Raw genomic sequence first — 27,014 nt, 5'->3', positions numbered from 1 at the left:
ATGTCCGTGCGCCGCGGCCAGCGGCCGGGGCGGCCCGGGACCCGCCTCTCCTGGCTGCTGTGTTGCAGCGCCCTGCTGTCCCCAGCCGCCGGGTACGTGATCGTGAGCTCCGTGTCCTGGGCCGTCACCAACGAGGTGGACGAGGAGCTGGACAGCGCTTCCACCGAGGAGGCGCTGCCCGCGCTGCTGGAGGACTCGGGCAGCATCTGGCAGCAGAGCTTCCCGGCCTCGGCTCACAAGGAGGACGCGCACCTGCGGCCCCGGGCAGGCGCCCCCCGCGCCAAGCAGCCGCCCGCGCCGCCCGGGATGTTCTCCTACCGCCGCGAGAGCCGCCAGGCGGCCGGCGCGTCCCCCGGCCCGAGGCTGCGCGCCGGCACCGCCCGCTCCCTGGCCCACGCGAGCGCCTGGGGCTGTCTGGCCACCGTGTCCGCCCACGAGAAGGTAAGCCTGGCCCGGAGCGGGCTGCAGGTGTGTGCCTCGCGGTGGCCTGGCCATCAGGCGGCGCACCCAGGGGACGGGGAGATGCTCTTGACCGCTCACGTAGTGGGATCCAGGTCTCACAGATGTGTGCAGTGGTCTGGATTGGCCCGTCCACACTGTAAATACTGGGACTAGACTGTGCTTCCATGAGCCTGGCAGAGTCGCGGGCGGGGTGGGGGCGGGAGAGGGACATTGAAACCCAGGCTTCCTGCCAGGTAAGCTTGGGAAGCGAATGCCTGTCTTGAGATAGCCAAAGAGAAGTATAAGTAACCAGTGCCTGACTGGGGACTTGGACAAAGCAGCGGGAGCCGCCTTCGGGATGGCAGAGTAGGCGTGCACAGCACCCCTGGCTCCCTGCACAGAGCAACAGACCCCATCACCCGCTGACACGGCACCGGAGCGGGGATGCGGAGAAACACAGCACCAGGGCTTTGCTGGAAATCTCCACTTAAGAAAATGGAACTCAGGATTTTTTCCAGGAAGGAAAAAGGATTTTTCCTGGAAAGCATGTAAATGCGGGAATGAGCTATCAGCTGCACTTTTTATGGTTGCCTTCACAAATGCTTTACTCACCTGTTAGACGTGACTCCACCTGGAATGACATGGATGAGCAGTGAGGAGGTAGCTTCCATAAGTATCCACCTCCAGAAAGCTTTTAGGGCTGTACGACAGATGTAAGCATTTTATTACAGGGCAGAAATTTAAACTCCTATTTACTTCCTGCAAAAAAGAATTAATATTTTACAGAATTCACAGGACATTGACGGAGGGGGTGGGGAGCGGAGCTGGTTCTTGCCCCAGCTCTGGGTCTCACCAGCTGGAGACTGGGGCCAAGTTAAGGCTTCTCCACTTTTCTTTCCTCATCTATAAATATAGGTGGTTGACTAGGCAGTTTTGAAGGGGTTTTGTTTTGTTTTTATTTAAAAAATTATCTAAATGGCAACTGTATTCCAATTTTAGTAAAGATCTTAAGCTCTTTAATGTAAGATTCAGATCCAATTGGATATTCACAGCATCCAAATGGTTTCTCACCTGTATCTTGCATGCCTAAGATAGCTTAAGAAGACACAAAGTTTAAAGATGAAGCTGATCTTGGTTTAAAACACAGATTTTTTCAAGCAGTAAAAAGTCTAGTGCCAGTGTATTAAAGATATTTTGGCTTTCAACATCCCTTTTCTTAGCTTTGTTAGGCGTTCTCCTTGCTAATACATACTGACATTTAATCTAAACTCAATAAATTCAGAAAGCACCCTGTGGCTGCCGTTTGTATGCAAAGCATGCCTCTGGGCAGTTTATGACAAGCTGAAAAATGGAATCTGTAAATGAAATACCATATTACCATCACTATTTCAGAAGACTACTTTTTAATTTCTTAAAAGACTAAAGCCCTGCCTTTTACAATTCTGCATACCATTGTCACACAACATTTCAAAGACAAAGACAGCCCCTCAATTGGGAACTAAGTAACAATGAGGTGCACCACGTAAGGGATAAAGCTCATGGGAGACCGGGATACCTCACCAGCAGGGTTTGGGAAAACTTATGACTTAAACATTGTTGTCTTTATCTGAAGTCAGAAATAGGTTGTACCACCCTCACCCACCCTACTGGATGACCATGAACAAAAATTGTTACATTGTGTTTCTTTGACTTTCTTTATGCTAAAAGGGTAACAAATTAACTTCCCATAACTTGTTGAGTTATATGATGGAATGTTATGGATTACAATAAAAAATGCAACTAATAAATGAGAAAGTGGTATAGCCCTAAAAGAAACAATAATAGAAAGTTTCTGGAGTCTAAAGACCAGGCAAGATGTTAAAGTTAAGACTTAAATTCTCTCCCTAAAGTTACCAAAAATTTGGGGGAGGCAGTGGGGCTCTAGGGACAGCTTGTGGGAAAGGTTTAGCACCACCCCCAGCCCCATAAATTTCATTACCCCTCTGAAAATAACACTAAATTCAATAAAGTGAGTGTATTTGCTATGCACAGGCAGCTTCAAGACAATCAATCTTTTAACCATCCTTTCCAAATAGAATGCCACCGCTAAGCATCTCCTATAAATTCTGGGCACCGTCACTGGGTGAATTGAGTAGATTGGGGACCACCTTGCCTTAATTTACCACCTGTCAAAACCACTATGATGCCACAGTCCTTCCGTATCCCCAGTGCTGCATTTCCTGCCCAGAGATACAAGCTAAGCTCCCAGCTCAAGTCAATCCACAACTCTGCATTGAAAATGCCTTCTTTTGGTGTTTGCTAGATCCAAGGACTGCCCTTTGGGAACTGCCTGCCCATCAGTGACGGCCCCTTCAACAACAGCACTGGGATTCCTTTCTTCTACATGACAGCCAAGGACCCTGTGGTGGCCGATCTGATGAAGAACCCCATGGCCTCGCTGATGCTGCCGGAATCAGAAGGAGAGTTCTGCAGGTAGGCAAGGGTTTGGCCTCACCTGCCGAGGTCCTGGGAAGTTTTTGACAGAGAGTTGGGAGGGAGGGGGGTGGTTTCCTCTCTGGGTCTCATGGCTTGGTCAGAACCCTGAGATGCAAATCAACGTCTTTACCCTTGAAATCCGGTAAATTGGAATTCCACCATTCACCAAGCAATGTGATTTGAAGCAAGTTACTTTAACCTTTGTGAGCCTTGGTTTCCTCATTTGCAAAATGGGAATAATGATTCCTACTTCACAGGCTTATTGCGAGTGTTGGAAAGAGGCACAAAGTGCCTTGTATAATTCTGGGCTGGGCAAATGGCAGTTCTTGTTGCTATGAAAAAGGGCAGAGGTGGGGGTGGGAGTGAGGGTTGGCGAAGGAAAGGCCAGGAGTTTGTTTGCCCAGCACATGCAGCACAGAGTCTATGTATTGTTTTTCCAATTTATTTCTGTCCCCACCCCCCAAGACATATGTGCAGTAAAGAACCAGTGTCCTTTAATGCACTTTTTAAAAACTCTCTAAAAGAAAAGCCTTCTAAAGACATTTAGGCACAAGTGGAACACCGATCCAGACAGTTTTGCCTGAATTCCAAAGGCTTGAAATCACATCCTGCCAGGAAGATGTCTGCACCGAGCTAGTGTGGGGGCTGCATGTGAGAGACCCCCCACCACCCACCCTGAGAAGCAGCAAAGGCACAGGGTGGCCTGGGGTGGGTCCTTTAACCTCTGGGGTCTCAGTCGCTTCACCTATAAATATAGCGATGCTTTAGAAAACCAATAGGTTTCCTCCCACCTCTGAAATTCTATTATTCTTTATGCACGACATGAAAAACATAACAACCGAATAGTGCATTAGTTCTTATGGAGGCTAATCAAAGCAACGATATGGTGTAAAGCGCAGCCTGGGTAAGGCCCTACCACCCCAGTTGTTTTAAATCGGCCATGAGAGACTCAAGCTGGGGACACTTCAGTTGACCTGTTCCCCACTGGGTTATGGCAAGAAGCCAGGAAAAGAAACATCTCCTCTTTCATGGAATATTCTCCCTATTCTTGGTCAGTCGAACTTGCTGTTACTGGAAGTGAATTCCCAGGAGACCTTCCTAAACTTCCCAGGTGTTCCTAATTCAGGAGTCCTAAATGCAGTCATGCCAGAGCATGTGGATCCCAGCACCCAGAGTGCACCTGCTCTGGGGACAAGAACAGCATACAGAGCCAGGGACAAAGCTGTAGCAGTGCCCCTGCCGCAGAAGGGTGTGTCTGACTGGCAGGCCACAGGCAAATGTCAGCAGGAGCTGGAGCTGGGAGCAGTAAAATACACAGCTTAGGAGAGGTACTCCTAGGGTGTGGGTCGCAGGGTGACTTCCTTCAGCCCCCCACAAAAACTGGGCATGCGTGTGGACCTTCTTCGTGGCAGGCCACACATAGAAAGTGCAAACATCTGTACAGCATGCTGGGTAACTGGGTGAGGAAGGGTGAACCACACCCATTGGTACCCTTACGTTCAGATCTTGTAAAACTTGTTTCTCAGAACTGCTACCCCCTTGCACTGTTCTGAAGTACTGAAATATATAAATAAATAGCTACAAAACTAAGCTTGCCTTAGTAAGCATCACACTCTGAAGCAAAGGTTACCAAGCAATGGGGCTTTTGCTATTACCCAGGGTCTACGACTTCCCATGAACGGCTTAAGCCCAGATGTGATTCATCTGTGTGAGATTTGCATTCCAAGCTCAGCATTACATTTTAGGTTTCATCTCTAGAATCTTGATAATGTTGAACTCAGGGGGCTTCACAAGGAAAGCTATGCTGCCAGCGTTGAAAGATAGACAGACACTGGAGTCCCGAATAAACAAGCCAAGCTTGCAAGCTCCTAAGGCCACTGGAGTGTAGTGAGGCATTTGGGAGGAGCGTCCATGGCTAAAAACTACCCAGACAAGCACCTGTGTGGAATTTTGAGGATGGCCTGGCAAGGTACCAGTGAGCAGCCCCTCCTGCCTGACCCCAGGGCCTGCGGAGGTCACCAGTCAGACGAGTGTTCGTTGTCAAGTGCTTCAAAGCATTTCCCATGGGAGAGAGGGAGATTCAGAAAATGCCCATTTTTCATAACGATGATGATAAGTCAAGGCCACCTGATCCTTTCACCCTCAGAAGGCAGCTCCTATGCAGAAAAATGAAAATTGCCTTCATTCCATGAAGCAAGTACCCTTGTGAATTGAAAACTTGCAGTAGCATTTTTGCCATCACATTTGGTGCACTGTTTCTGTGTGCTCATGTTCTTCTGCTGGTCTGTGCAACTGTTGGGGGCACGGATCTTCCATTTCATCCTAAGTAGGAAGACAAAGCCAGAAATGGGCTTTTCGGCACGATGCATCCCAGGGCTCCTGTGGGCCTAGAGGGCCTCAGAAGCTGAACCATGAAACAAGTTCTGACGGGGAGGAAACAGTGTGGCCCCTGACCTCCGGGGGGAAGGAAAGGGTGCCTCCACGCCATTTCCTGTAGCCCGCTGGGTGTCCCCAGGAGCTGCAAGCCTCCCTCTGGATTCATCAGGGTGAGCCCTGCTTCCCGCAGACCCTGTACTGGCACAGCCGTAAGCTCCACCTCCACCAAGGATGGAGCCCAGGAGCAGTAAGCCGTCCAGCAAACAGGCTGAGGACAACTCAGGCCTAGGGGTGGAAGGATGCAAGTCTGAGAGTACTGTAAGGGCAGGCTGAACCGGCCCTCTGTTAGTTAATCAAATAATTAATTTGATTGTGATAATCATTATGTAATGTATATGTGTATCAAATCATCATGTTGTACACCGTGAATATCTTCAATCCTTATCTGACAATTAAATATATTTAAATTTTTAAAAAATTGACAGTCTGGAAAACATAGAAAGGGAGATGGCTTTCCCACTTGTCAGAGCATCACTTCCATCCAAACTAGAACCTTCAAACGTGTTTTGCCTAATAGTAGTTAGTTTATTTAAAGTCTGTTTTAATAATTCCATTTACTCCTGGGTACTGTGGTGTCCTCATTTAATTAATGAGCTGAATTAGGGGTGGGAATCTACTTCCTAGCTCAGGTTAAGATAGCAAATGGAGCATAAGCTTCCAGTACAGAAGAGTCACTGGCAGTCAGCGGCTCTCTCTTCTCTTCCTTTTCCTCTCCCTCCACACGTGTAAGCATGGACAGATGTCCCGTGATTAAGTGAACTTATGCTCAGACCAGAGACCCAGTTGTATGAAATTCAATAAATATTGACTGACAAAGAAGGCCACCCAAGAAATGTGTCTTTCGTCACAGCATCCTCCCTTTCTTTGCATGCAGACTTGAACACCATGGGCTCAGGTTTGCATCTTCTCAGTGAGTCAGGCAGCAAGCCACTGGGACCAGGGAGGACTTTTTTAGTTGAACGATATTCTGCTTGGTCATACTGCATCAGTTTTCATTTTGAAGATCAGGATATAAATGAAACCAAAAAGGTTTATCGGATGCTTTTCTTGAAATGCAAAAATTTCAATTGCAACATTGGATGAATGCTAGGTTCCTAGGTAGACTGATTTGACCATCAAGAAAGAGGGATCCAGAAGCACTTTTTTTCCCTTCCTCAAAAGGCTTTTAGTAAAAGATTGTCACGACTGTTGTCATGGATCACAACCCCTTTTATTCCCTCAGGTTCAGGCATCTCTGCCCAGCAATGAACAGCAGCTCTTGTTCAGAGCCCTTTGACTGACCAGGCCTCGGTAGTTTAGCATCGGAGCAGATGCTAAGATTATAGTTTGCAAAAGAATCTATTATAGTTTCCCAGGGGGAGGTGCCCAACCATGAATGGATTGAAGCCCAGTTGGTGTACGAGACTAGAATGGAAGTGTGTCAGAAACAACAGTCCCTCAGCATCACATGCTTGGATGGGTGCATACTGCGAGGCAGTTCAGCACTGAAGAACACACACAAAAAGATACTGCTCACCTAGAGTGACTGGGACAATTTGCTCGGCCATAGATGTAATGCCTGCCCTATCCTATTACCTGCCCCTGCAACCTGTAGACACATTAGCAGCAGGAGGCACTCCTTCAGTGAAATAAGGTAACCAAGGGGAGAGTGCTGGTGAATGGGTTGGTTTGCCTGTAAATCGTAGGTTCAGGATAGACCCTTAGTGAGCACAAACAACTAAATTAGTACGTACTGAGTTTAATCATTTCTTCTGTGTGAAAAGTAAAAAGAGATTCTGGAAATGTAAATGCCCTGTAGCCACTCCTCCTCCTGCATCCTGTAGGAAGAAAATGTTAAATGACAGATGCACACTTCAGCCCAGCCTAACTGCAAATGCAGGCTCTGGGATTTGTTCCCCTAGAACTGTGTCTGGAAGGCATTCAGTCGCTTTCTAGATGAGCTCCATCAAGTAAACGCACAGCAGCTTGTTTGCTAATAGCCAAGGTGTCTGGAGTCTGTGTCCACCTGAGACGTGACGTGCATTTCAAAGTACAGGGTCCAGTCCTAATCGAGTACAGAAGCTGAATCCAATCTCTCCTCACTGAATCTTGTTCACTCCCCTCAAAGGCAACATATAAATCTTCTAAATAAATTGCTCTTTGTTCAGATTCATTACCTCTTCTCCTTTGCCCACACATTCCTGTATTCCTGGAGCTAACATGAACCTGAGTAGTTTTTTAAAAGAGCTGTCTAGGAGGAGTCAGAGAAAGCTTGATGAGCAGGTGTTCAAGTATTCTCTTCCATCTTCTACTCATTTCTGAGGTCTTATCTTACAGCAGCCTGTAGCCACTTCTCTCGTCCTAATTTCATTTCAGCCCCATGAAGTTTCATCTGCATAGTTCCTGTCCATTTCCTGAACCCACCGATGAGTCCAGTCCTTCTGTCATTACACTACCCTCTTCCTCCATCATCTGATGACCTCTCCCCATCCAGTTTACAAATGCTTTACTCACCTATTAAACAAGACTCCATCTTAAGCAGAAATTATATGAATAAATAATGAGGATGTGACACCCATAAACATGCAACCTTCAAAAAGCTTTCTAGAGCTATTAAGATAAATGAAAGGGAGCCCCAGCCCCTGACAATCATTAATAGAGACTTTCTGTCTCTGTGACTTCTGTCTCTTGCCTATTATGCATATTTCATATAAATGGAATTATACAATATGGGGCTTTCTGTGACTGACTTCTTTCACTTAGCATGATGTCTTCAAGGTTCATTATGTTGTAGCAGGTATCAATAATTCATTCCTTTTTATGGCCAAATAATATTCCATTGTATGAATGTGCCACATGTTAGTTGTCCATTTTTATTTACCCATTCATTGTCAGTTGATGAACATTTGTTTCCATGCTTTGGTTATCATGAATAATGCTGCTATGAGCATTCGTGTGTCAGTTTTTCTGCACACATGTGTTTTCATTTGTCTTTGGTATATACCTGGGAGTTGAAATGTTGGGTCATATGGTGACTCTGTCTTTAACTTTTTGAGGGACTGCCCAGCTGTTTTCCTGAGTGCCTCACCATTTTGCATTCCCATTGGCAATGTATGAGGGTTCTGATTTCTCTACGTCCTCACCAGCACCTGTTATTGTCTGTCTTTTTGATTGTGGTTGTCCTAGTGGGTGTGAAGTGATATCTCATTGTAGTTTTGATTTGCATTTCCCTCAGGACACACCAGGTCCAACATCCTTTTGTGTGCTTGTTGGTGGCCATTTGTATATCTTCTTTGGAGAACCGTCTATTCAAATCCTTTAACTATTTTTAATTTGGTTATTTATCTTTTTATTGTTAAGCTGTAAGAGTTCTTTACATATTCCTAGATATGACTATTTTCAGACATATGATTTGCAAATATTTTCCTTATGTGTTTCATCTAGTTTTCTCTTCTTTTGTCTTGGAAGAAGCAGAAAAACTGCAAAGGATTCAATATTGACATTCCAATTCTATATTTTCTTGGTCAATGTCTTTTTGTTTCTATAGGCTGGGCCTTCCCCATCAGACAAGCAAATAATTGAAGTAACATTCCCGAGATAATAAAGATTGTACCTAAATTGAAACAGTGAGAAAAATGTCTGACCAAGAAAAAAGATTTTAATTAATTGACTTACAAAGGAATTTGGGAGGGAAAGCTGTGACTCCAAAAATGTAAAGACAAGGTAGGGAGACACTGACAATAAATTCAATTAAACATGAATTAAGCATAGTGTGTGCAAAGCAACATATTGAATATTGAGATGCAAATAAGAAACTTTTTTCTCTTCAAATGGTATTTATTGAGCACTTACTATATACCAGGCATGCATAAATAAGACTTAAAGACACAGGCTCTTCCCTGCTTCCCATTTGTCACCAGTCATTTGAATCAAGACAAGATCTAACACATGACCACATATATAAAGTCCCCTAACTTGTCTCCTAACCAAGCCTCCCCACGACAGGGGAGATGAGTGGGATTCCACAGGGTGGCTGCATTCCCACCATCTTGGTGTCTTCTCTTCCCCTCATCTGCCCATCACCCCCAGCTCATCTGACTCCACCTGGCCTGGCCTTCCAAAATAAGACAGTAACCTCCTTGATGTTCCTTTCTTTACCTCTTTCTTCTCATCTTAAGGCTATATTTAAATTTTCTAGTCCCAGTTATTACCCGTTTCTTCCCCAGGATTTCATTTTCCTTCTGACTTTCTTGATCTTTTTCCACTGGTGAGGATGCCTGTGACTCAGCCTCCTGGGACTGCCCAGGCGAAGGCCCTTCCCTCTGGAAAGCCCACATCCCTGCCCTGGTTGGCCAGGACACCCTTGCTGATCTGGGTGGGCTTGCACTCACTTCCTTTCTGCCCTTTTATCCCCAAGAGCTCTGCAGCGAGGGCAGAGCTAAGGCCAGCTGGGCTGCTGGCAAAAGTGACCCTCAAAGCAGCAAAGCCATCCCTGTAAAATGGGAGGAGACTCCAGCGTGCTTAGAAGCATTTGTGGCCTGGAAGGGCCCTGGCCATCCACCTCTGCCTTTTGTTGTACAGATTGGAAGACTGAGGTGCTGAAGGCTGCGAGGCAGAAAAATGGATAGGACAGAACGTAACCTCTGTAACTGTACCCTGCTCCCGCCACGCAGTCTCTACAAACAGCCGTCATCCTGGCTCAGCCTCTCCTTCCCCTGGGCTTCTATAGTCCCTACAGCTACTACCTTCTTTCCTTTTAAATGAGTCACACATTCAAATGGTAGCCAATTTTCCTTTTTTAATTCATTGTTTGCTGCACATGTCTAAGCAAGATGAGTAGTAGGCTTTTGGAAAGGACAGTTGTATATGCAATGCAGGGACAGTGCCATTTGAAGCGCACATGTTCCATATTGGACTAGGGGCATAGTTCCTGGATCCACTGCAATGCAAAATAAGGAATAAACACACTCTTAGGGTTCCTTCGCTCTGTGTATGCCTCTACAGGGAATCACTGTTCTGTTTTTGACATCTGTCATCCAGGCTGAGGCAGGGGAACCCAGGATGGATCTAAGAAGCACAGGTAGCCAGGGTGGAGCACGAGAGACCTGCCTGCCCAAGACAGGTCCCAGCAGCATAGAAAGAAGGGCAGAGGGAGGTTGGAAGGAGTCTCAGAAGCGGTTTCAGGGCAGCATCCAATCGGAGGTCAGCACTGCAGCAAGACCCTCGAGTAGGTGGGAGCTGCAGGGGACCCTGCCCCAGTCCCCCAGAGTCAGGTGCTGAGCCAACAGGGCCCCAGAGTGACCCTGAAGCCCTGCAGTCCCGCAGTCCCGACCTTACTGCTAGCTCTGGGCCTAGGAACTCCATTGGGCTTGACTCTGGAACCCTCGGTGGGCCACAGTATAACTAACCCACGCTTAGGAGCAGCCTGAGACCAGGAGAGCCACCCAATTGGCTTGTAAATGCCAGCTTCTGGGCTCTAGCAAAATCTGGAAATAAGGGGCTTGGAATCTGCATTTTCAAGGAACAGCCAGGGAATCCTGGTGCACACCTACATATGAGAATGACTACATCAGAGAAAAGAGCTTCTGTTTGAGGTTCATCAATTTGAGTCCTAAGCCCTCCAAGTAATATCTGCCTGGCTTTGAGCAATTCATTTAATTTGTCTGATTCTCAATTTCCTTTACCCTAAAATGGGAATAACAGTACCCATGAGTTTGCTGTAAGAATGAAATTGTTCACTGTGTGTGAAGTTCTAGCTCAGGCTCAGCACTAATGAACAGTAGCCATGGTCAGCAATGGCTGTCTCCTCTGTGCAGGGTTGGGATGGCAGAGACAGAGAAAGGAGATCAAAACCAACAGTGCCCCAGTACACTGCACACCTCATACCTATAATAGGAGGGATAGTCCATGGTACACATAATGCCTCTATGCCAACCAGTGTTCTAACCAATTGATGTAAATAACTCATGTGATCCTCACAAGAGTCCCGTGAGAGGTGTATTGTTAGCCCCTGTGTACAGATGAGGAAGCTGAGGCACTTGCACAAGGACCCCAGACCAAATTCTAATGGGGCTGGGATTCCATCCCGGAGGAACTGCTATTACCCCCGTCTTCCCTGCCTCCCTGGACCAGCTGCATCCTGGAAGCAGTGAGAATCCCCACCCACATTTCAGAAAGAACTGATTCAGAAGCCCCAGAACCTACAAAACACAGAGGTATTTTTTAAGTTGATTTAAGTTGTTTGAATATAATTTCCATCACATGGATTGCATAGCAATAGAGGCAAGACATGAAACTTGCTTTAAATACGTGCATACGGATCCATGCATGCGGCCTATTTCAATAAAGCATTCACTTGGACAAATATTGACGGGAAATCTACTGTGTAATGTGAACCATGCTAAACACTGTCAGGAGTAAAGATGAAAAAAGATAGCATCCGCCTTTGTAAGACACACAAAGATAGATAAGATAGAAATACTTATCATTCAAGCTGCCTGTGTTACATCCCATACAACTGGTCCCTGGGCCATGGACCAGCACTGGTCTTGAGCGGTGGGAGAGGAGCGAAGCTTCATCTGCATTTACTGCCGCTCCCTGTCACTTGCATCACCACCTGAGCTCCGACTCCTATCCTCCTATCAGATCAGGGCTCCCACTGATTCTGCATTATGGTGAGTTGCATAGTTATTTCATTATATATTACAATGTAATAATAATAGAAATAAAATGGACAATAAATGTAATGCACTTGAATCATCCCGAAACCATCCCCTCTCCCCTTGGTCTGTGGAAAAATTGTCTTCCATGAAACTGGTCCCTGGTGCCAAAAAGGTTGAGGACCACTGCCCTACAAGACACCGGCCTGGAGAGGACTGGTGCAGAGAGAGAAGCTCTCATGAGCCAGTGGTGTCTTTTCAGTCTACATCTCTCCCTGCTCTATCCAGTCCACCCCCAAACACCACCACCATGTACCGGTGACTCCCAAACTTATGGTCCCAGCTGAGACCTCTCATGTGAGCTCCAGACCCCAAGTCCAATGGCTCCTGGACACCTCAAATTCAGCCAGCTCCTCCCCAGAGGGCTCCTCTGCCTGGGCTCCCTGTCCACTTGGCCATTCAGAGCAGACCGACAGATGCCAGCTGTGGCCCCTTCTCCCCCTCATGCCTAGCCACAGTCAGCAAGGCTCACTTGCCCCACCTCCCAAGCCTCTTCCAGCCCACTGCTTGTCCACTCACTGGCCCAAGCCCCCACTGTTGCTCACTGTACTCCATATACTCCTGCTGGTCTCCCTGGATCAACCCATTCTCCATCCGAAAGCCAGAGGGACACCTTTAGAATATCTGTCTCATTCTTCTGCTGTCCTACTTCAAAGTCTTCAATGCTTTCCCGTTGCTCTTAGGGTAAAATTTTAAAATCTTAACATGGCTCTGCGCAGTTCCAGCCTCTCTGATGTCACTGTCCCCCCAAGTCTTTGTCTTGGTCCTAGTGGTCCCAGAGGCCAGCCTTCACTGACCCTCAGAACACAGGCAGAATTCCACGTTACAAGAGCAAATGAAGAAATCATTCATTGTGTAGCAAGCTGTCTGGTATCTGCCTCCCCTGCTAGAGTACAAGCTCCCTGAGGGCCAGGACCATGTCTTTCTGGTTTTGTACAGCCCTCAGAAACCAGCACAGGGCCTTGAGCACAGTGTGGGGCTAAATTCTTTTGATTGAATATATGGAATATTTGGGGCGGTCATTGAGGGATGGCATGTTTGTTTCCTATTGCTGCTAACAAATTTCCAAAAACTTTGTACTTAAGACCAGCACAAACTTATTCTTTTACAGTTCTGGAAGTCAGAAGGGCTTACAAGCCTAAGACCAAGGTGTCAGCAGGGCTGCTTCCTTGTGGGGGCTCTGGAGGAGAATGCATTTCTTTGCTTTTTCAGCTCCTAGAGGTTGCCTGCATTCCTTGGTGCGCAGCCACTTACTTGTGTCACTGTCTCTTCCTTCTGTCGTCCCATCTCCTACTGCTCACTGCAGTCTTCTGCCCCCCATAAGAACCCTCTGATTATTTGGCCCGCTGGATAATGCAGGCTAATCTTCCCTTCTCAAGATCCTTAACTTAATCACATCTGCAAAGTCCCTTTTGCCACAGGAGGTCACAGTCACACATTCTGGAGATTAGAACGTAGACACCTTTGGTGGGGCCAGGGCCATGATTCAACCTTCCACAGATGGATGAAACAGTTTAAATGTACTTGCAAGTGTGGATAGAAACGTGGTCGTTTATTCTAATGTATGCTACTACTCTCCTTGGTATTTTGGGTGTGTCATGATTGCACTTATTTATAATATAAAGATTTTAAAATATAGAAATTAAAATGGTTCAAACACACTGATATTCAATGGATGAAGGTAAATGTTACACTTGATCTTAGCCAAAAGGCCAAGAAGCAACGAAGGTAAATTTTAGTATATTCTCAGCATATCAAAGTGATAGGGAAATGCGAAAACTCAAGAGAAAAGGGTCATAAATTGAACCATCTTTTTGGGTAGTGACTTGTCCCTCAAAGTGGACTGTTTTTAGCTCCCCTGCTCCTCTCCTGCCCAGGAAGTGGCCTGAGGTCCCCCTTTTTCCTATCCTGTCCTGTTGTCTGTGGCTGGCCATTTTCTGCTGAATCACAAGATTTGACCCTGGGTAAGAGAAAATTCTAGCACAATATGAGTAAGGGAATGTAATGGAACACTCTTTGCATTAAATACATGCAGTCATCCCTCAGTATCTGCAGGGCGGATTGGTTCCAGGACTCCTCACCCACCCCCAGGAAACCAAAATCTCCGGATCGTGCTGGTGGTATAGTGGAGAGTGTAGCTGCTTTCCAAAATCCCCAGCTGCTCAAGTCCCTGATATAAAACAGCATAGTATTTGCATATAACCTACACACATCCTTCCATATATTTTAAATCATCTCTGGATCACTTAAAATACCTAATACAATCTAAGTGCTATAAATAGCTGTATTTTTCACTTTATTTTTAAAATTGTTTTCCAAATTGTTTCGATCTGGAGTTGTTTGAATAGGAACCCGGAGATGCAGAGGGTTGACTATATGTCCAAGGCTTCTGAATCAAACTTTATTCCAAGAAACTCAAGGAATTCATAGATAAGAACATTGAATGGAGGAGTGGAAAAGGCATCGAAATCCTGAAAGTGGGCAAGTGTTGTTCAGAGTCTTGAAAATCAGAGGTTGGGAGGATCTGTGGACAAACACAAAAAACTTACGTAGTGATTCTGGAAGAGACTGTTGAAAAGATGGCTTGTGTGCCCTAAGAATAGGAAGTGGTCTCCTACAGGTAGTATTGGTGGGGAGGCTGTCATATCAAAAGACTGTCCCTTTCTTTGATACTTTCCTGTGACAATTGTGGATTTCCCTGAGGCATATGAAGAAAGCTGCGTGGTCACATTCTCACAGACAAGATGGAATAATAATAGGAACTAGGGGACAGTAATGTGGGTAGATTTATATTAGTTTATTTCTCTTACATCTAATCTCACAAAGAATGTGAAACTATGGATGGATGAAAAATTGGTTGAATGACCAAAGGGGCTTATTACCAGGATGGGGTCTAATCTCAACTCTAAGTAGCGTGTTTCTGTTTCCTTGATCATTTGCAATCCTTTGGAAAGTGGTGGGACCCTGGGAGCCAGGTTCTGGGGTTGAACTGATCAAGAGCTTGACACAGTGAGAGACACAGAAATGTACATATTTTGGAGACATAGAAAAATTGTCAAGAGAAGCCAAAGTCATAACTAAGAAAATGGTGCCAAGAAAGGAGAACAAAATGGGGGAAAATTAACTAAGACAGTATGAGGCATTATATCGGTATACCATAAAATCAAATGAGAAGTAAATTAAAAACAAAATAAAATAAACTAGACATGTTCTTTAACTGCATCCCTGGAAGACTGGAGTGGAGGGTGGTGGACGAGATGTGCCTACTCCGCTTTGCATATATCCCCCTGGAGATTGAGGGCAGTTCTGGATCCCACGGTTTAACAGGGGCGTTCACAAGCCAGGATGTCTAAAAGCAGCCAGCCTGGAAAAGAACAATCTCAGGAACAACACAGTGCTTTCTGCAATCTCTGAAAGGCCAGCCCAGAAAAGGGGACTCGTGTTTGTTCTGGAGTTACCCTGGAGAATGGAGGTAAACCGGTGCATGGAAGCTGTGTAGACCTCACAGTCTCCTTTCTGCTGCCGCCCCCTTACTTGTGTTCTCACCCTCAACCTCGTGTGGATGGCGCATCCTGCACTCCAGGTTCCCCAGCCAAGTTCTCACCACCCACACCCCAGATTTGCTAGCAAATGCACCACATCCACATTTTCCATTTTGAGCATCCTGCCACGTAGTCTTCTTGCTTGAGTAACCCTTCTGCAACTTGCTTGCGCCACATGAAGCCCATCAATCCTGTGCCCCCATCATGATCCTACCACCTGCCAGCACCTCCTGGCTCCTCTTTCTCTTTGCCCAGGTTAGACTCCTCAGTCCATCTTTATGATCACCCCCGAGACCCCCTGCCCCCTCGTCTCTGGAGTTCTTGCCTGGCCACACCTATCAAACCCTGTTTCTGCCTCCTCTGTTCCTGCACCCCGATGGCTCATGACTGCCCGGGCAAACCACGCGGCAGGGCTGACGCTGCCCCTTTTGATTCATGAACAGAATCCTCCCGTGCCGTCTCAACACTACTACAAAATCCCACTTAATCTCCCCCAAAAGTCCCTTTCCCACCCTCAGTTTCACACCTTTGCCCTTTTTTTGAGATCAAACATAATCATTCCTTTCACTCTCTCTCAGTTGCAGATGACACCCAGACTTCTCTGACAATGTACAAAGCCACACAAGGCAACTCATTCCTCTCCCTCCACTAAGTCTGTAAATTTCCCTACATCTCCACTAGTGGGTCTCAAACAGGGGACCCCTCCCCGGGGACATTTGGCAATGTCTGGAGACATTTTTGGTTATTACAACTTGGGTTGGGGGTGAGGGGTGCTACCGGCATCTAGCAGGTAGAGGCCAAGCTGCTAAATATTCTACATTGCACAGCACAGCCCCCACCACAAAGAATTATCAAGTCCAAATGTCAGGGCCGGGCGCGGTGGCTCACGCCTGTAATCCTAGCTCTGGGAGGCCGAGGCGAGTGGATCGCTCGAGGTCAGGAGTTCGAGACCAGCCTGAGCAAGAGTGAGACCTCGTCTCTACTAAAAATAGAAAGAAATTATCTGGCCAACTAAAAATATATATACAAAAAAAATTAGCCGGGCATGGTGGCTCATGCCTGTAGTCCCAGCTACTCGGGAGGCTGAGGCAGTAGGATCGCTTAAGCCCAGGAGTTTGAGGTTGCTGTGAGCTAGGCTGATGCCACGGCACTCACTCTAGCCCGGGTAACAAAGTGAGACTCTGTCTCAAAAAAAAAAAAAAAAAAAAAAGTCCAAATGTCAGTAGTGCCAAAGTTGAGAAAGGCTAGCCTACACCTACCTTCCTCACTTCCTACCTGGCTGGATATATCAGGGAAAGACTAATCCTAAGTTAGTGGCATGTCTCAGTGGGTTCTTTGGCATTTGAGGTGGGACGGTTCATTGTATAAGATCATCTCATGCATTGCAGGACATTTAGATTTCTTGGCCCCGCCCTCTAAATGCAAGTAGAGCACCAAACCCAGTTGCTGTGACAACCTAAGATGCTTCACAGATTTCCAATTGCCTTTTATAGAGAAGAAATCTCTCCCAGTTGAGAACCATTGTATGGTGGTGGTGATTTCACCAGGTTGCCCAATCTATTGAAATCCCTATCACTTAAGGATTGCATACAACAAAGTATCTTAAGTTATTCATTTTTTTATTTCAGAATATTAGAACAAATTTTTTCTGTATTTTAAAGATCAAAGTAAAGTTGAACAAATATTTTAAAGTCATTTGCTTTGTATATTTATATACCTTCCTAAATCCTCAAAGAATATAATGTATCCTTTCCTCTAATACTCTTCTTATTTTTTAAATTATTTATTTTTTTTAGAGGTGGGGGTCTCACTATGTTGCCCAGGCTGAACTCAAATTCCGGGGCTCAAGCAGTTCTCCACCTCCACCTCCTGAGTAGCTGGATTACCATTTTCCTTTATCACGGAACACAAACACATAAAAATAAAACAGACCTTTAAATATACTAATCATCAAGATACAAAGTGTTTGGGAGGTTGCATGTATTTTTAGAAAAATGAATCTCTTGTAGAATTCTTACAAAAATGTAGCTCATAAAAATGTGAGCATAAAAGAAATTATTGTAGCAAAAGGAAGATTGCTTATCTCAAAGGAGGTTAAGTATTTAGAAGACAATATTTTCATTTAACTGGAAACTACTTGAGTCCAAAATCACTGTCTTATTGTGTTCTTTATAATTCCCCCGGTCATCTAACCCACCTTTTTGCATTCAGGGTGCTATGATGGTCATTCACCCTATTTAGAAGCATTCTGGAACCTCAATGCAATGGGGTCCATGGCTGTGGGCATGAACCCCACTCCTTAAGAACAGACCCTTTCAATATTTTGGTCCCTTGATTCCCTAGATTAAATCATCACATATCATATTAGGATCTAGTATAGGAAAAATAAAATAAAAAGGTTAAAAGTTCCTGGCAGGGTGTGCGAGCATTTCACCCAGCAGAGGTGACTTGCAGAGCACTGGGTGGGTGCCAGAGCCTTCACGATGTAGTGAACACAGCTGGGGTCAGAAGGGCAGATGTTACGGTCCAGGACAGCTTCGGCCACTCTCCACCAGGGGTCCTCAAGCAGGAAGGACATCCCTGGACTCCCCAGGTAGCCCCCGTGAATAAGCGGATTGGACTATCTGGTCCTACCCTTGACATCCCTGTCCTCTGTGGTTACAAGATGCCCATCCTGGCAGGACACAGGTGCCCTGCCCCAAGGTCAGGGGGAAAGGGGAGAAATGCCCAAAAGAATGTTCACTTACCTAAAGGAAAAATGCAGTCAGCACAGACCAAGTCCTGCAGCCCCTAGGGTCACCCACGCCAGCTGCCCACAGATAAAATAACTAAGCTCGCTCCAACTTCAGGAGGCAGAGACCCTACCAGAGCGTCCTTGGGATTTCCAAACAGTGCTTTTGATTCAGGTAGTGACGGCCCCTCCTGCTGTCCCTTCCCCTCTCCTTGGTCACCACATCTGGAGGCTCCTGTCTTCTGCTACACAGGGATACTGGATATAACAGGCTTCTATGAGGGTCTGGAGGTAATAGTGGGGAGGGGTACAGCTAGGTGTGTATAATAAAGTGCAGGATGCCCAGTTAAATGTAAATTTCAGGTAAACAAAAAATTTTTTAGTATAAGTATATCCTAAATATTGGATGGGAGATACCAATACTGAAAAAAGGAGTTGTTTGACCAGGCGAGGTGGCTCACATCTGTAATCCTAGCACTCTGGGAGGCCGAGGAGGGAGGACAGCTTGAGCTCAGGAGTTCAAGATCAGCCTGAGCAAGAGTGAGTCCCCATCTCTACTAAAAATAGAAAATTAGCGAGCGTGCTCACCTGTAGTCCCAGCTACTCGGGAGGCTAAGGCAGGAGGATTGCTTGAGCCCAGGAGTTTGAGGTTGCTGTGAGCTATGATGATACCACTGCACTCTAGCCTGGGCAAAAGAGAGAGACCTTGTCAGGGAAGGGGAGGGGAGGGGAGGGGAGGAAGGGGGACATGGAGGGGAAGGGGGAAGGAGAGGAAAGGGGAGGGGAGTGGAAGGAAGGGAAGGGAAGGAAAGGGGAGGGAAGGGAGCAAAACAGCTTTATTGCCAACATGGAGAAAGTTTTAATGGTCTGGATAGCAGATTAAGCCAGCAACAACATTCCATTAAGCCAATGCTTAACACAGAGCAAAGCCTTAACTCTCTTCAGTTCTATGAAGGCTGAGAGAGGTGAGGAAGCTACAGAAGAAAAGTTGGAAGCTAGCTGAGGTTGGTTCATGAGGTTAAAAGAAAGAAGCTGTCTCAATAACACAGGAGTGCAAGGTGAAGCAGCAAGTGCCGATGTAGAAGCTGCAGAAAGTTATCCGAAGATCTAGCTAAGATTATTAAAGAAAGGTTAATAATAAGAAAGATTAGTAAGAAAGGCTATGCTAAACAACATATTTTCAATGTAGAGGCAATAGCCTTATATTAGAAGAAGATGCCCTACAGGATTTTCATAGCTAGAGAACAAAAGTCAATGCCTGGCTTCAAAACTTCAAAGAACAGGCCGATTCTTTTGTCAGGACCTAATGTAGCTGGTGACTTTATGTTGAAACTAATGCTTACTTAACATTCTGAAAATCCTGGAGCTATTGCACACTTTACAGACTACAGTATAAACATAACTTTTATGTAGACTAAGAAACCAAAAAAAATCACTGTGACTAGTTTTATTGAGATATTCATTTTATCGTGGTGTTCTGGAACTAAACCCACAATATCTCTGGGGTATGTTTGCATTCCAGGGGCCTAGAGGTTGTCTTCCAGGAGCCGGTGGAGGGCCAGTTCTCCTGAAGACAGGCCTTTCTTTGGAATGTGCAGGGTTTCAGCAACCTAAGCCTGCTGAGTTAACCTTTTACTGCACACTAGGAGATGGTGGTCTGTGACCTACAGCAGTGGATATTGTGAAAATTAAACAAGTCTATACTTGTACATGCTTTTTTGTATCGCCCTGGCCTCCTCCTACAAGGAACTGCCACAAACGTAGCCAATCTCCATTTTAAGGCTGAAAAAAAGTACTTTCAAAATTGTATAGATTAACACCTGCTTACATTATATATTATTTGCTGTTCTCCTAATTGAATCTCTTCCACTACCATAACATCCTACATCTGCAACAAACCTTGCAAGAGAGGCAGAGTGGGGAGGCTTTTTATGCTTTCCATTTCAGAAGCATCATCCAGTTCTCACCGTCTTGTGTGTTAGTCTGCTCAGGCTGCCATCACAAAATACCACAACCTGAGGAGCTTCAACAATAGAAATTTATTTTTTCACTTTTCTGGAGGCCAGAAGTCCATGATCAAGGTGGCAGCAGGTCTGGTTGCTCCTGAGGCCTCTCTCCTTGGCTTGCAGATGGCCGCCTTCTTGCCATGTCCTCACACCATTTTCCTTAGTGCATATGCAGACCTGGTGTCTCTTCCTCTGCTTATAAGGACACTAGTCCTATCAGATCAGGGCCCCACTCTTATGACCTCACTTAACCTTAACTACCTCTTTAAAGGCCTTATCTCCAAATACAGTCACATTGGGAGTTAGGTCTTCAACATGTGAATTTCGAGGGCACACAATTCCGTCTATAACAATCTTCATGATATTTCATGGCTGACACCACCACCAATTTAGGCTGTAAAATCCCAGAGCTCTCCAGCTGCTCCACCCTTTGAGGCCGCCCAACACCATAACAACATGGCGGCAGCAGCGGCAGCACTGTATGAGGACCCGCTGCATGCCGGGCACTGTTCTAACCACTTTATGTGAATTCATGCATCTAATCCTCACGTAGGGGCCCAACAAACAGCACCTCACTTCCATTCTGATGGTCTAAACCAAGTGTTGGCAATTTTTTCTGTAAAGGGCAGACGGTAAATTTTTAGGTGTTGTAGGCCATATGATCTCTGTCACAATTCAACTCCGCTGTTACAGCACAAAAGCAGCTGTAGACAGTATGGAAACAAATGCATGTGTCTGTATGCCAAGAAAACTTTATTTCAGCACACTAAAATTTTAAGTTCATGTAGTTTCCATGTGTCATATTTTTCTTCTTTTGATTTCTATCAAGCATGATAAACGTAAAATCCATTCTTACCTCTCAAGCAGAAAGAAACAGGTGGCAGGCCACATTTGGCCAGCAGGCCATTGTTTGTTTGATCTAAACCAATTGAGAAATAAAAGAAAAGAGTAAGGTGGAGGGAACAGCAAAACATCACCTTTATCATTGGTAAAGCCAACATGGAGAACATGGTCAAGGAAATTCCAGAATTAGGGAGACTTACACACCAAGGCCTCCCCAAGCAGGCCTCTTTTTAATGTATGGCATAGAGGAGAAGAGTAAAATATATGCTTCCTGCAGAGAGGTAGAACTAAGATACACGTGTCCAGTGTCTTTTTCCTAATTCACCAACTGTGTGAGTCTGAGTATGAGAGTCAAGAATGGTACGCTGGCGGAGCCCTCCTGGTCAGATGGAGAAGAAGTCTCACCCCATCTCCCTCCACCAACACTGCATAACAGCACTATCATGGAGGAGCTGTTTTTATCTATTTTTTATTGGTGAGGAAACAGGCACAGAGAGATGGGTCACAACCCAGATTCAAACCTAGGAGGCTGACTCAGTGCCCACACTCTCGACCACCCCTCTGTAGGCCTTTCATGTCCTTCCTTACCCACCAGGATCCACATATGGCAGTGCTCAGGCTCACAGAGTATACAAAACAGACAAGAAGAGGATACTTTGTTCCCTTTCTTCTGACTATAACTGGCCCCAGGCAAAAGGGAAATATGAAAGATGTCTCCCATGCTGGAGAGTAATTCATCATAAAGCTTTCTCATCTAGCCTTCGATAATGAAATGCAGTGCCAGAAAATCGCTCAAGGTAATAGATTAAAAGAAGAGAGAATATTCAATCTAGCTGAAAAAAAGAGCTTCTCCATCTTTAACCTGCTCACATTAACTTAATGTAATTTTATGAATGCCTATAAGTTAGAATAGAATGTTTCCATATAAAATAACACCATTCATTACTTCTTTATGAAGCTCAAAGTACTTTCACATACATTTGGGCCCTGTGAAGGAGGCAGGCAAGAAATTAATACTCTCACTTTACAGAAGAGGAAACTGAGGCTTGGTCCATCTGGCCACAGGTCACATGGTAAACAGCAGCACGGAGGCTCGCCGCTGTGCTCTTCCAATTTCTCAGCTACTCAGCACAGCTCTCTCACAATTTACCTCGTGATAAATTATTCAGCATCAGAGCTTTAACTTTCTAGCCCATTCAATATGCTCAATAGACAGGAATGGTAGAAAAATATTTAAGTTAAGCTGCAGCTGTGAATTCTGTGAGTAAACGGATTTCAAAACATGAAACTTCCCAACATAAAATGTTTGCAATTAAATTTTTAAGTGGAAAAAAAGTAAGATAAAAATTCCATACATGCTCTAATTCCAAACTTATTAAAAAAACACACTAATTTTTATTTTCTCCCAAATCTCCTATGTAGAAACTGATTGTGTTGAAAACGGAAAAAATAGTATTATTTAAAGTTTTAAAATGTGACCATAGAATTCATCAATCCAAAAAACAATATGAAGAGAAACATTCTTTTAAATGTGTGCTCATAAGTCACAAAAGGAAATCCTCAGGGGTCAAAAATGAAGATAAAACAAAAAACCAGAACCAGAACTTCTCTAGTGAGGTTTACCAGTCAGGGGAAATCAGAGGTTTAGTTTTTAATACAGTAAGAAAAAGGAAACAATATCTTGGGGTGAGTCAGGCGGAGAGTTAGAAGTAAGGTCCCCATCAAAAATCAGGGTCCTCAAGGAGTGACACTTTCAATGAAATATTGAGAGACTTTATTCATTTTAGATATTTTTATCTTATAATCAATTCAGAAGTTTTGGTACCTGTTGTGGATATTTGTTGTTTTTATTGGCTCTTGCTTCTTCCTGTGAATTTTGGACTGTGACTATCTTACCATTGAGGAAAACTGACACAAGATTATGAAAAGGGGGCCACATGCACTCTGTGATTGTAGGAAGGACACTTCAGCAGTGAGGGGGGTGTGTTTGCACAGTTTAGACATCATGGAGCAGGAAGGAGCCCAAAGGCTAAATTCTTATGGATGAGTGAATCCCAGAAAGGTTGAGAATACATAAAAAATGCAGTCAATGGGGGCCCATGGACCTGGGGCAGGATCCAGCCCAAGGCCCGGAGCCTCCCTGGTGCTTTTTTTTCTTCTTCTTTGCATAATGGAAGTAGTACCTCATCACTGTAATATTCAAAGAATTAAGAATTACATAAAATAAAGATACTCCTCACTCATACCTCATGCTCCTCAAATCCCTTCTGCCTTATGCTGATTAAGGAAACTTTAGCACAGGTTCTGACAGCCATATTTGAAAGCCCTTACCCCAGCCACCACTGGATCCAGGCAGATGCATTGCACTGCTCCGGGAGTGCCACTCGTACTATCTTCTAAATGAGTGTTGCCCACCCCCCCACACCCAGAGTTGTGTAGGGCAGCAACACTATTCCGGATAGTGGCTCCTGGTTAGGGTCTTGCAGATGCTAGCCTTGGCATAGCGCATTCTTTTTGTAAAAAGTTTTATTGAGATATAATTAGTACATAAAGAACTGCATATATTTAATGTGTACACTTTGATGAGTTTGGACATATGTAAACACCTGTGATACCATCACCAGAATCAAGGTAATAGACACATCCAACACCTCCCAAAGTTTTCTTGTGTCTCTTTGTTTTGTTTGTTTTTGTGGTTAAAAATACTTAACATGAGATCTACCCTCTTAATAAATTTTTAAGTGCACAGTATCATTTTGTTAACTCTACTATGCTGTACAGCAGATCTCTAGAATTTATTCATCTAGCTGAACTGAAATATTTTCCCCCTTTGAACAACTCCGTAATTCCCGCCCCCCTGGCATGTGCACTCTTGACTAGGGCACTTCAGATGTTACCTAACTTCCCTGAGGATGCAGACTGACATCTGCCTTACACAAACACACGTATCACACTGCCTCTGCCCAAGTATTTGAAAGTAATTACAGACAACATAAAATTCTGAATGATATAACCAGTAATGTGACTGCTATTTTTAATTTTTTTAAAATTACAAATTTATTAGTATCTCAGGCCGATGTTCTATCTTTGTTCTAATATATGAAAAATGTTCTTCACGTGCAGAAAAAACATCGTAGACCAGGAAGATCCCCGATGTGTCCGGTTAACGCTCACTGGCCGGATGATAGCAGTGTCTCCAGAAGAAGTGGAATTTGCCAAGCAAGCTGTGTTTTCAAGGTTTGTAGATGCTTTCAAACTGGTTTTCCCAGAAGTATATACAGTAATTAAAAGTAGAGGTCAGGGCTGTGCCATTTGATGGCAGCGATTGGTCTGAGCTGCCCTTGTTCAGCGCCACGGCCAAGCTCACGTTGCCTACGGGTGACTAGCGGCACAGCAGAGGCCATGCAAACGGCCTTGGGTGGGCTGACCCCCCTTCGGAGAGCACCCCACACCGAGGTGTTTCAGACACTCTGCCTACGTACTTTCAACCCTTGATAGCGCCTTGCCTTGCAATGAAAATAACTGTGCCTTCCTAGTCAACACAACAAACATTTTCAAACATCCACTCTAAGCCAAGCACAGTACCTGCCCGATGCGCTGGAGTGATGTTTCTCAGGGGGTCTTGTCACCCTTGCATCAGTAGGATGCTCACTCCGTAATACTACTGAATCAAATGCTCGGGGAAATAAGGCTCGGCATTTCAGTAATCTGAACTGTAAAAAGCATGCTCCAGGAAACCGACAGGCACGCTAAAGTCTGAGGATCCTTTTGCAGGGGTCCAAATGAGTGGGAGGGCAGCCCTGCGGGAGGTCAGAGCCTGTGTGAGGTGCAGAGGGCACGCTCACGCAGGGGTGGGCTTTCGGTGGGTATTAGGTCTCCAAGGTGGACAGGGTGTCCTTGTAGGGGCGGCAGGAGTGGAAGGTCAGTGCTGGAGCACAGGGCCGTGGTGAAAACAGGCTGGAAAGAGCTTGTCTGAGTTGGTGGGGGAGCAACGTGAAGGCAGGTGCAACCCTACGGAGATAGGAGGATCCTACACGTGGGAATCATGGAATAAGTAAACCTCCTAAGGAAAGCGGAGGCCAGGCCCCCCCCCCCCCTGCCATGGAAGAGGACTACAAAGGCACAAAGAAGAAAACTAGAATAGAATGAATGGCATTGGATATGTTGACACAAACCCAGGGTTTTCAGTACTTAAAGAAATAGATGTAGATGTGTGCGTCTATGCACACCCGCTTAATTTTTTATTTTAGTTTTTATTTTTCTTTTCAAACTCAGCTATCGTTCTCTAGCTGCTCTCTCTCTCCTCACACGTTATTATTGGGATAAGCAGTGAGAGGAGGCCAAAGTCTTCACTGTGTTCATTAGGTTCATTTTCTATTTTCCACCTAACCACAGGCCACAGTGTTGCAAAATTTGTAGCCACTAGGTAAGGTGGATCCCTCTCCCTCCAGCTTCCCACAACCTTATCTTTGCCTTTTCTAAAGCCCTCACTGTCTTCTCAAGATCCTTCTAGCGTCCACCCACTGCCTGGGGCCTAAAGCCAGTGCCCCAAGGATTAGGGTTTGTGACACCAGCATCCACTTCCAGGTACCAGTACAAACTTCCAGTTATCAGCACAAAACCAGGTTGCTTAAAACAACAATCATGTTATTATCTCGGCTGCATGAGTATCTGGGGTGTCGGGGCATCAGCTGCACAGCTTACATTCAAATGGTTTAGCAAAAGAAATAGTTCTTTATACTGTACTTTCCATTTCCCCATACATGTACAATTATTTCAAAATAAATTATTTTTTAAAAAGATCATCCACCTGTTACTGTACTAGCTTTGTTACAAATGTTTTTCCCAGTTTGGACTTGGTCGTTGAATTATGTTTATAACATTTTTAGATACAAAGGAAACTTTCATTTTTATGAAGTTAAAAGAAAAGTGAGCCACAGCCCCTGCCCTCAAAGATTATTAGATTGTGCTAATTAGGGGTACGAGTCGGGGAGAAGGCAAGTCAGTAAATAGCAGAAAGTGGAATCTGGCTGGCTCTCAGCTTGGCTCAACAGTTCCGAGCTTGCTACAGGACTGGAAATCTTCCCATGAACAGACTTGTTGCACAGGTTCACCATTTTGTTAGCATTTCATACAGACATGCATAAAGCCTTTCTTTATGTGTCCTAATAACAACACCGGCATCCAATGAGCACTCACTCTCTGCGGGTATTTTACGTGTGCTTCGTGGTGTGCTCCCCACACTGCCCCGTGGCCCAAGCACCAGAGCATCACCCCACGTGACAGGTAAGGGATGGGGCTTGCAAGTGCTGACAGCCCACGGGCATCACAACTCACTAGCAGTTGGACTGAGATTCAAACCAAGGAGCCCAGCTCAAGACTGGAGCCTTCAGCCACTTGGGGTAGGGACTACATTTCCGGCCTTCTTAGGTGGTCCCGGGTGCCTCTGGCTGATTTAAGCAGCTCTCAACCCAAATGAGGCCTGGAGTCTGTAGGTCCTATGACTCGGCCCAGGCTGCACCCCTCTGATAAGAACAGCTTTACTGGGATCTCCCTTCACTCCTGCAGGCACCCAGGGATGAGAAAGTGGCCTCGTCAGTATGAGTGGTTCTTTATGAAGATGAAGATAGAACATATCTGGCTTCAGAAATGGTACGGAGGCATATCTGACATTTCAAGGGAGGAATATTTCAAAGCAGTTCCCAGGAAGGCCTGATGGAGAAAGAAGAAAGTCCTTGGTGTTTGCATTGAAATGGAAACCTTTTAAGTGATGCTTCCAGACAGCTATTGACCGCTGTCTCTTTGCTGAAGGGTTCGTAGCAGCCCTGCCATCCGTATAGCA

General features: G+C 45.3%; 1 protein-coding gene across 1 annotated transcript; it reads left to right on the top strand.

Moving 5' to 3' along the window:
• CREG2 (cellular repressor of E1A stimulated genes 2) lies at positions 1 to 27,014 on the top strand. The gene is made up of 4 exons (XM_045548909.1): positions 1 to 441; positions 2,744 to 2,913; positions 24,296 to 24,409; positions 26,741 to 27,014. The coding sequence occupies exons 1-4, from the start codon at positions 1 to 3 to the stop codon at positions 26,886 to 26,888; spliced, it is 873 nt and encodes a 290-aa protein (XP_045404865.1). The 3' UTR covers positions 26,889 to 27,014.

Source organism: Lemur catta, chromosome 4 (assembly GCF_020740605.2).
Source record: "Lemur catta isolate mLemCat1 chromosome 4, mLemCat1.pri, whole genome shotgun sequence".
NCBI classification, from domain to species: domain Eukaryota; kingdom Metazoa; phylum Chordata; class Mammalia; order Primates; family Lemuridae; genus Lemur; species Lemur catta.
The sequence above is the reverse complement of the archived record's forward strand: the minus strand, read 5'-3'. Positions and strand labels throughout refer to the sequence as shown.

Excerpts from the sequence above, each read along its gene's own strand:
- CREG2 (XM_045548909.1), top strand. The coding sequence starts at position 1 with ATGTCCGTGCGCCGCGGCCAGCGGCCGGGGCGGCCCGGGACCCGCCTC. Across the intron at positions 442-2,743 it reads CCGTGTCCGCCCACGAGAAG|ATCCAAGGACTGCCCTTTGG; the intron begins GTAAGCCTGGCC and ends GGTGTTTGCTAG. Across the intron at positions 2,914-24,295 it reads TCAGAAGGAGAGTTCTGCAG|AAAAAACATCGTAGACCAGG; the intron begins GTAGGCAAGGGT and ends CTTCACGTGCAG.